Source organism: Miscanthus floridulus, chromosome 15, assembly GCF_019320115.1.
Source record: "Miscanthus floridulus cultivar M001 chromosome 15, ASM1932011v1, whole genome shotgun sequence".
NCBI classification, from domain to species: domain Eukaryota; kingdom Viridiplantae; phylum Streptophyta; class Magnoliopsida; order Poales; family Poaceae; genus Miscanthus; species Miscanthus floridulus.
The window spans coordinates 78,415,127-78,425,727 of record NC_089594.1 but is presented as its reverse complement, the minus strand read 5'-3'; the positions used below and the strand labels follow the sequence as shown (position 1 = coordinate 78,425,727).

Here is a 10,601-nt window from a genome sequence, read left to right as displayed (position 1 = left end):
GATTCAGACTAGCATGATCGTTGGACATACGCTACATATGAGTATAGGTCCAAAGTTCGGGTCGTGGACGGACAATAAAACAGTTAGGACTCTATCATCTAATTCTCACATATTATTGCTCTTAGTAAAAACCAGCTAGGACTCTTATGCTCTAGAGAGTGGAGGGGCACCTGGGATAGTGAGAGAGTGCGATGGACCAAATTTTGGAGGAAGAAATTTTCACTCTTTAATATTAGGTATAGATACTTTGCCATTAGCCTGTGTTCACTATAAGGTTTGCATATGCACCATAAAAAATTGTATTTCACTCTTATTCTTAGTTTGCATTATTAAAGCAATATCACTTGTAGGGCATACAGTTGTGTAAGGTATATATCTAAAATCACAGTTACTTAATATAGAAAATACAAGTAGCATTACTACACTTTGATTTATATATGCTCCAGTATGACAGAATTGTGAGCATCACACATTTGTATTGCTTGAGTAGCCTTCATTCATTCTTAGCAAGTAGTCTGCGTCGGTACTCTCCGAGAGCCCAAATAGGGTATAAATTGCGGTAGTTGGGGTAGTTGAAATAAACAGAAGAGTTGGTGTTTCCAACATGTTCCTATATAATTGAAATGCAAGAAAATGTTTAGTAATGGTACTCACTTTGTACTATAATAGCATTAACCTCTTTCAAATAGAATAAATAGAGAGGTTAAAGATCTAATGTGCACGTCATTAAATTTTCCATATATGGGTGAGATAGATGCATGTGAAATATGATAGCCTTGCTGACTATATTTGTTTGCATGCCTAAAATTTAAAGGGCAACCTTCATCCTGCTGGCATATTTGGTTGAATGTCGCCTACTTAAAAGGTATTGCAAAGGGTGGTTTTGAGAAACCACATTATATAACCCATCAAAACACATAAATAGTTGTATTTTGACATAGAATTTGAACACTATAAATAACCATTGCAGAGATAGAGCGAGTAGTTTATTTCTAATCTACCTTTTACACCATGATATACATTTTTAGTTCAATGCATCTAACCCAACAATTGTGCTTAGATTTCCTAAAAAGATGTTGTCTTCAAAAGCAAAGATACCATGTGACTTAACCAATGGATAATTATTTGACCATTAACCAAAGCAAAATTAAATAAGATTACTAAATGCTACTCCCTCCATTTGCAATTACAAGGCGTATTTTAGCTCATTAAGATAAAGTGTAACACCCCATGTCCAAAATCTGCTAATGGCCCAGCTCCGCACGTGGAAGGGCCTGCATAAGCGTAGCACCTCTCTTACACTTTCGTTCCTGCTTCGTGTAAAAGGGTTAACCCGGAGGTGCTATGTTTGAATGACAAGGCTTATAAGCTGGCTCTCATCCTCCTAAACTTCCAAGCTGGTACTAAACCCACCAACAACAACTCCACATGTGCCACTTGGGCTACATAGGCCAATTTCACAACTACTACAGGCTACTAATTTGCTGGGTGTTATATTTGAACTACTACAGGCTACTAATGCACTGGGTGTTACATTCGCCCTTGGCAGCTCAGCACATATATGTGGCAGATGTCCAGGATCACCCCATGGTACACCCCTCAACGGCCACATACAACAAGGGTTGAGAATACCATCAGTAACACCCCGTGTCCAGACTCTGCTTATATGGCCTAGCTCCGCACGTGGAACGGGCCTGCATACGCATAGCACCTCTCTTACACTTTTGTCCTCGCTTCATGTAAAAGGTTAACCCAAAGGTGGTACGTTTAGAACGATAAGGCTTATGAGCTGGCCCTCACCCTCCTAAACTTTCAAGGTGGTACTAAACCCACCAATAACAACTCCACATGTGCCATTTTTGGGTTATATGGGCCAACTTCACAACTACTAAGGCTACTAATGGCCTGGGGTGTTACATAAAGATTATGAGAAACAATTTCTTTATCATACATGATTTTTGTAATACAAAATTTATGTTATTAAACATGTATTAAAATCTGTACTTGCTCATGATTACATTGCATCACATAAATGAAATAATGATGAGTAAAGGTTGGTTAGATATTGTCCTAACTTTAAGAATTGCATTGCAATTTCAAATAGAGGGAGTATTAATTGTAAGAAATAGATATGACAATTCAATTTTATAACAAGCCCAAAATACATTTCGAAAACACAATGCAATGCCAAGGCCCATGTGTTTCAGTTTTGAGCCATGTTGCCCATATGTTCTCCAATGGTGGGATTGGTACCCTTTTAATTTGACCAACATAATTATATATACATGGATAATACATTGAAAAGCATCAACATAATATTGTGATATAATGTACAAAAAATTGCCAATTATGTGCATATAATGACCTAGATAAGAGTAAAAAACTTCATTTTATAAACAATTATCGCTGCCAAAAGCAATCAATAAACATGAATTTTCACATTGGGGAAAAGGAATTTGGTTAAATTAAGTCTCAACAAGAGGATATTGACAATACAACATTAAAAAAGACTTGCATGTACCACAACAACGTTCATAACAATATAATCTTACCTGCTGAGGATAATCTCCTGTCTCCATTTGCATATTGATCAATACTTTTGCGGCACCGTTTAATGGTGTTGGGTCCCGTTCCATCTATGTATTGCTCAAATTAGAAAAATAAAATGGATGGATAACATGTAACGGTACTTCCAATATATAGTCATACACAAGTGATGATAAGAATACCAAAACTGTATGCAAAACACTAACATAAACATAATTTTTTATCGTAATTTATTTGTTAAACCCAGTAAAATAATAATCATGATTTTTAGTTAGAATGAATCCGACAGATCGTGATCTACATATTATCTAGCTATCAGTACTATCCTCCATTCATATCCAAATAAGTGCAATTCTAGTATTTCTCGAACAAATTCACTAATGCAGAAAATCATATCCATGCTGGGTCTAAACTCACTGTCTATCAGGTTATTAGAACTGGCCCTGTGAAGGAAGTATGCGTGACTCCTTTTACTGGCTGCCATGCATGACCATGGTACTACTACAAACAAGCTTTTGAAAGGCAGCTGGAAACCACTTGTAGAAGCAGCTATTCTCACCTCTACAAATTTTACACAAAACAAGACACACCTCTACAAACAAGCTTTTGAAAGGCAACTGGAAACCACTTGTAGAAGCAGCTATTCGAGACACACCTCTACAAATTTTACGCAAAAAAAGACACACCTCTACAAACAATCTTTTGAAAGGCAGATGGAAACCACTTGTGGAAGCAGCTAATCCAAACACCTATATCTCCCGGGGAAAAATAGCAATTTTTATTTTGGCGAATTTTCAAAAGTCGCATCTCCAAATACACAAATTCACGTGATTTTTTTTCACACGAAATACATGACCATGCAGCCATTGGAGATCAATCTCACAACCTCAAACCTCTCGCGTTGCTTCCTTAACACTGTGCCTCAAAGTCACTTCTAACTAAGTGGTTGATATATATTCCTTTTGTATTCACTTTAGTGAATCTTGTAAAACATATATATCGCAGACCATAAACAAATTCAAATGATGAAGAATTGATATGGAAAGTTTTATATATCTTCATGTACTATAACTTTGGTTTAGGTCGTTTCTCCATCTAAGGTCATTTGAAAAAAATCATAAAAATATGAATTTCAAGATCATTAATATTGAAACAGAACTTTTGGGCCCTAAATGTTTTCAAATGAAAAGGTCATGAATAACAAAGTTGCATATTTTTTCGAGTACTAAACCTTTGGTTTATGCCATTTCTCCATGCGAGGTACTTTGAAAAAACATAGAAGATGAATTTCAAAATATGAACAATTAAAATAGAACTTTTAGGCAGTAAATTATTTCAAATGAGAAAGAAGTCAACTACAAAGTTGCGGATCCTTACGAGTACTACAACTTTGGTTTAGATTATCTCTTTATCCGGGGTCACTTGGAAAATTTAAATTATTGAATTTCAAATTATGAAAACTTAAAACAAACTATTTTGTTCTTAAATGGTTTCAAATAGAAAAGTCGTCAACTACAAAATTGTAGATATCTTCAACTTTGATATGAAGTTTGTCTTCATCGACTTGATTTTGAAAAGTTATGAATTATCACTAAGCTACATCTTATTTTAGAGATACCACATTACCTACCGCCTCTATAAATTGATTCCTAGTTGTCTCTAAAAAATCAATTCCTAGACGTGGACCAGCTCAAAATTCATTTTAAAAGGCACATTTGATAGAAGAGCCACATTTACCTAGAAACGGAGGTGCCTCAAAAAATAGTTTACGTAGTAGTGGCCCATCTAGCCGGCTGACATGCGCGACCGCCGCTCGCCCACGCACGCCAGAGTGCTCGCTGTCGTGCTGGCCACATCTTTGACACACTAAGCCAAGTTGGTCACTGCTGCGACGCATGAGCCCACTGGCCGCAACGCGTGCCCTCCCGCTTGCCCACCGCACGGCCGCCTCTTGCCGGTCCCAACGAACTTGCACGCCCTTGCTCTGCTACTGCCACCGCCACCGTACAATGAGTCAAGTGCACCCACTACGTGACCACCTCATCAGGCCTCGCTGGCCGTGAGTGCTCATCTCATCACGCTTGCCTCCGCCCTGGCCGCCAGTCAAGCCCGCGCCACTGTCACATGCTCTCTCGCACCCTCTCACCCCATATGGCCGCTCGCCCGGACCTTGGCGGCATACATACCCTCCGCTTGACATGTGGCAAAGTAGATAGATGAGAGAGAAGAGGAAGATCGGATACAAAAGAAATACGTGAATGAGAAGAAAAGGATTGGCCTCAGTCAAATTGGGACCCACGTGAAGAAAACTATATAGTTTCTACTATGGTGTTTTAAGACATGGAAACTAATCCTTGCTTTTCAGGGTTGGGACTACCCTTAGAAGTCCTACTTATGACTTGCCTCTCTGCTCTGACCACTACCTCTACTAGCCTCCCATTTAGATCTGCTGACCAGGGACCCTGACCTAGTGGGCCCTTCAATAGTGGTTCTTTGGTTAGACCTATATATGCCATGTGTCCATGGTTGTCCCCTGACCGGCCGCGCTACCTTGCCACTCTGCATATTTTGCTTGCCCAACTACACCTCCAAATGAGGGTCCTGCCCCTGGCTGCCTCCAGACTTGGAAGGTGGCACGGGACACCCCTTGTTCCGTAATGCTGACACAGAGGTATTATTATGTTGCAAAGCTTGATTGCATAGTTTCCACGACATCACTTGCTTATTTTCACTAAGTGAGCATTTTTTTTGTTGTAATTAAGTGATATGTGACCTTGGAAAAAATTAAGTGATATGTGACGAAGAAACCAAACCTGCCCAGCATACATCAAAGCTAGCATCGCCCAAGCAGTTTGTACTGCATGAGTACTAGGACCCTCGACATAGACCTGCATAGGATTACAGCAAAAAAAAAAAAAAAATCCTCAGTATGACCACATCAATTGTTTTCTCGATTAGGACAACAATGAGCTAATTAATGACATGATAATTATTGAAGTATATATATCCATTATCCAAATTCCAAAAATATGAGTTGACAAACAATGCATATAGAACCCCAATATTGATATCATTCATTCACTTGGTTGGTGGCACTTATGACTGCTATATGTCTTAATGTCAATGGTACATGCATTTACCATTATGATTTACTATATGTGCCAATTGTGGTTGATATAACATTTTACCCCTTATTTTGTAATTTCCAATATTTTACTCACTTTGTTTGACTGTAGCAATCTGAACTTACATTGGTTTTAAACTTCTATCACTTCTATGCATGTTGACTAGTCAAAAAATCTGTAGGGGTTTCTCTATTTCAGACTGCCCACACAAATTTTGTTTTATGAATTATTTTGGTAGGTTGCACGTCATGCATGCCAAAAGTTACAGATGAAAAGACGTGAGGAAAGGAAAAAAAAACTAGTTTTCACCTGTCTTTCACAAGAAAGATAGCTCTCTCCCCAACCACCTGTTCTGAGTTTTGTTGACAGCAAAAACTCACATGCTTTCCTAATACAAATACTGTTCTCATAATTTCTCCCAGCAGCAACTAAGCCTTTTATTGCAAAGAGTGTCCCATAGATAAAACATATGCCCCAAGTGCCATACCTTGCAGATAATAGTCACTTTATTAGTTATCATGCATAAAACAATATATAACACTGACAAATGCAGACCATGTTATCGTACAGACCAGGATCCATCCTTCTTCTGATTATTCTCAATAAACATGGCAGCTTTGCTGACATATTCTCTTATCTCTTCACCACGGTATTCTGGATTTACCTCCCGAAATAGTATCAAAGCTTCCATCACTGAGGAAGTACATTCAACCGTTCTGCCAATAGATTAATCCAGCTAGTGAATTGGTTTTGCCAACAAATTGAAATTAGTGATATCAAATTTTTAGTTAGTGGAATTGTCTTAGTTCTTACGGGTAATCAGCCATAATATTCCGAAAGCTCTCTAATGGATTTAAAATCTGGAAATACAACAAAAGTCAGTGTACATGGAGCTAGAAGATCTGTGACCAAGATTATTTGATAACTTTTTAATAAGATAACATGAGATAGTGCGTGGATTGTTTTTCAGCAATGCTAGATTAATTATGCATTTTTGTAGACAGCTCGTAGTGAATACCATCTCCATGTAGAATGGTGGCGTGATAATATAAACAATGTTTGTGCTAAGATGAAAATCAACTCATCTAGTAGAAATTCTCGTTAATATTGCTCTTGGCACAAAGAAAATTTATGTTGTACTTTTCATGACCACCAAGACTTCAATGTAGAATTTAACCATTAATTTTATGAGTTTATCACTGGCCATAGTATATATTCTTCAACATAACTTTTATTTTAGAAACATATAATTTTGTTCAAAGATTCTTCTTATTTCTTTGAAAGATCACACCTTAAATTTCAGTTGATGATGATAGGATTGTAGTGAAATTATCTTACTGAAACTCCATAGAACATAGAACATATTTTAGATTGGTGGGAACATATTTCAGTTTGGGTGTTTCTTTGGGTAGTCATATACTGCCGCATATGATCTCCGCGTTCTTTGTCTCCATGTTTCACTCCAAAACAATGTGCTGGGCATGCTCCTAACAGAGTATAGCGCAGGGTTCTGGGATCCAAAACTGGGAAAAATTCGGAGCCTACCAAATTGGACGAAGTTTCGAAAATTCAAAAAAGTCGGGCTAGGATTCATCTGGGTTGACTAGTAAAAAAAAATGTGTTTGATAAGATGCCTCCAAAATTTAACAAAAATAAGCTGCAGATTGGCGCATCTGTAGCACCACCACCACTGATGCTTGCATGATTGCATCGAACTACTCCTATCCTCATGATGCCACGGCTACTAGACCATCAGTGCTCCGCTGCTATTCAGTAGTCTCACACACTAGAGGCCGAGGTGTCCACAGAGGCACAGAACCACAAGGGATCCAATGGGGATTTCAACATTGCAACATGACATGGTGGAGGGCAACCAGCATAACTGGTAGTTGGGACGAGAGGCTGGAAGGTGGCAAGAGTGGGCTTTGTAGTTTTATATCGTGGGAGGGATTTTGTGGGCTGCTTTGTGGTATTGGGCTAAAAATTTGAATTGGGCTGAATCTGACTAGTTTGATCTTATTTCGGGCCCAACTGAAATGGATGAAATTTGTTGCATTTTGGCATTTCGGTCCATTCGGGCTGAATTCCAGAACCCTTACATAGCATTTAAACATCATTATTATCCATTTTTATCTTGATTTTGAATTTATTAAGAGCTTAATTTTCCTAGCAATATGTAAATTTGAGCCCTTCAATAAAATCTCGAGTAGGATGCACGTAAGATACTAGACCGTCACTTATCCTATTAATGCACATGCATGGCATAAACTTCTATCTTCTGTTTTTTCAAGAGGTTCAGAATTGCAGCTTTGCAAAAGGCACTCACCTCTAGACAAGAATAAGTTCTTTGGCATTCAAATGTACAAACTGAACCATCTTTGTTCTTCAATAGAAAAAATGTAGTCTGTAGTTAGTGAAATATTGCACTGGAGTAAAGTGTGGACTGCTTCTGCATATGTAAAATGTCACTAAATATATTGATTTCTGTTCACAGACAAGTGGCGAAACTGATCAATGATTTACTTTGAACAAATGCAAGCATAATTAAGTAAAAATGGGTATTCCTGGTCGATTTCTTCAGCAAACAATTGATGCAACTAGAGTAGCTAGCAGGTGACACATATAGTACTGGTTTGTAGGAAACAACAATCTCACAATTATAAAGTCACTCCATAATAATTATAAAATTATTGCACTTTATTAAATATGTTTTAACTGAATTCTGATAAGGGGAGGAGTACACAGTTCTCATATTCTCGAGAAAGATGTATCACTTTGTCTCATAAAGTGGATAGTATCTATAAAAACTGTACGCATAATTTTAGACAACTCTTAATGTATTTCTTCCTTTCTCTATAAACAAATTATATGCGTTAGATGCAAACAATAAATGTAGATAGTTGCAAGCACTAAATATATATTTATTGGTATATGCCATATCTGTCATTAATTCATAGCACACCACCAAACCCTAAACCCTAAATATTTGTTATCAAAATTAATTTTTCTAAACCCTAAATATTTGCTCTAAAAAATAAATTATCTAAATCATACCATAAAGGAAAGAAGGCAATCTACAGCATTTAAGAGCCACTCGTCTTCCTCTTGATTCTTAAAGAACTTAGGATATATCCTTGAAAGCAACATCATTGTCTAAATAAAGAAAAAAATTAGTCAAGTGATGGAATTTTCTGCTACTAAAATTGATATTTTTCTTCTAATATGATTTATGACACACACTGACAAGCTTGTGCCAACCTTAGTGGCTTCTGCAGTACAGTCACTTGAAGCCCAGCCATTATCTACAGTTGAAAGTGTCCATGAGCCTTTTGATCTATGTCGGAACCAATAACTTGGGTCACCTGGAGGATTTCTAGTAACCTGCTTGTTAAAAAGAATAATGTATCAAAATACACAAGAAAAAGATAAGTTAACATCAACATTTGTTCTTAAAAAAATATTTGGATAAATTGAAGATGAGAAACAACAGACTTGTGCTTTCTTTATATATCTGAGAGCTCTCTCGATGGTTGGACCGTAATCATTGGCAATATCTGCCGACAAGATGGCCTGGGTTATAAGTGCTATCTCCCAATTTTGGGTACCAACAGATATCTGCAATCCAAATTAATAACACATCAAATAAAGTTATCTCAATTTCCAATAAATAGAAAATTGATATTATCATTCTCCTGAATATAGAATTATAAATACTGCAACTTTTTTGCAACGTGGAATACCCATATAAATAAAAACTGAAATAAAATAATAACAATGGCTAAAATCAATGTTAATAAATTATGTTATTGCTATCATGTCCCTTTACCTTTTAGAACCATTGGCCTATGTAGAATGGTAAACCTTATGTCGATTTATTTATCATAAAATGAATATTATCAAGAAAATTCAAAGGAACATAACTCACAAACATCCTAGACATAATTAGTAATAGATTTGCTTTCTTGTCTGACCACTTCAGTTTTCACTTAAGCAAAGAATCACGCATCACTAAGTCCCTTGTTAGTATTATACTATTAGATATAAACATGAGAGAATTTTCTAAAGTGAAATGGACATTTTAGTGCAATTGAGTGTTGAAGTTTTCACTAGAAAAATAAATAATTAAGGAGTATATCAAATGATCATTAATATATAATGAAAGAAGTGTAGGATGTTGTAACACCCATCCCATTATTAGTAGCCTGTAGTAGTTGTGAAGTTGGCCCAAGTGGCTTATGTGTGGTTGTGGTTGGTGGGTTTGGTACCAACTTGGACGCAGGGTGTTACGGATGCTTTAGCTTAGTACCGTTTCCAATGACGATGAGACTTGATAACAAGCACAATGCAAGCTACTCAATGTGTGCTAGTAATGGGGGCAACCAGGTTGAATACGAACAGATATCGCTAACCCAATATTTAATTTGGTTCCACAATTCCCTTTAGAATAAGAGTGGGACATGGATAGTGTCCGATACACACACAAATACAAGGTGTCTCAGCTATAAATAAGAATAAATGTATCTTAAATATGGGACGAGTTCTAAAATAATTTAGATAAAACTATAACACCCTAAAATTTGCCTCTTTTGAAAATAGGTTTAACATGATTTAATTCTGTACTTTTGTGCTCATGAAATATAGGAAAATAAAATATATATATATATATATTCATTAATTTAAAATTTATCCTAATGTAGCAACATGGATGTGCATGCATGCCGGTGCATTTGTTTCTTTGTATTGTGTGGATTTGATTCAAATTGGAAACATTCAAAATGCTTTTGGAAAAAAAGAATTAGAAATGGCATTGAAGTAAAAGAAAAGAGGGAAAAAGAATATTTGAAAATAAAAGAATTTATAAAAAAAAGTTGTAAAATTTATTTCTGAGAACTTACCAAAATTTCTCACTTTTAGTCAAGTTGAAAAGTA

The 10,601-nt window shown here is 36.5% G+C and overlaps 1 protein-coding gene across 1 annotated transcript in view; it reads right to left on the bottom strand.

The window, feature by feature from the left end:
• Positions 1–373: 373 nt before the first annotated feature.
• LOC136507904 (achilleol B synthase-like) overlaps positions 374–10,601 on the bottom strand; it is a 31,083-nt gene continuing 20,855 nt past the window's right edge. The window contains exons 10-19 of the mRNA XM_066502499.1: positions 9,165–9,287; positions 8,931–9,053; positions 8,727–8,825; positions 7,999–8,055; positions 6,486–6,532; positions 6,245–6,388; positions 5,982–6,159; positions 5,361–5,435; positions 2,553–2,636; positions 374–610 (exon numbers count right to left, since the gene is read on the bottom strand). Of these exons, the coding sequence (XP_066358596.1) occupies positions 494–610; positions 2,553–2,636; positions 5,361–5,435; positions 5,982–6,159; positions 6,245–6,388; positions 6,486–6,532; positions 7,999–8,055; positions 8,727–8,825; positions 8,931–9,053; positions 9,165–9,287 (1,047 nt within the window). The 3' untranslated portion in view covers positions 374–493. The remainder of the gene's footprint in view (positions 611–2,552; positions 2,637–5,360; positions 5,436–5,981; positions 6,160–6,244; positions 6,389–6,485; positions 6,533–7,998; positions 8,056–8,726; positions 8,826–8,930; positions 9,054–9,164; positions 9,288–10,601) is intronic.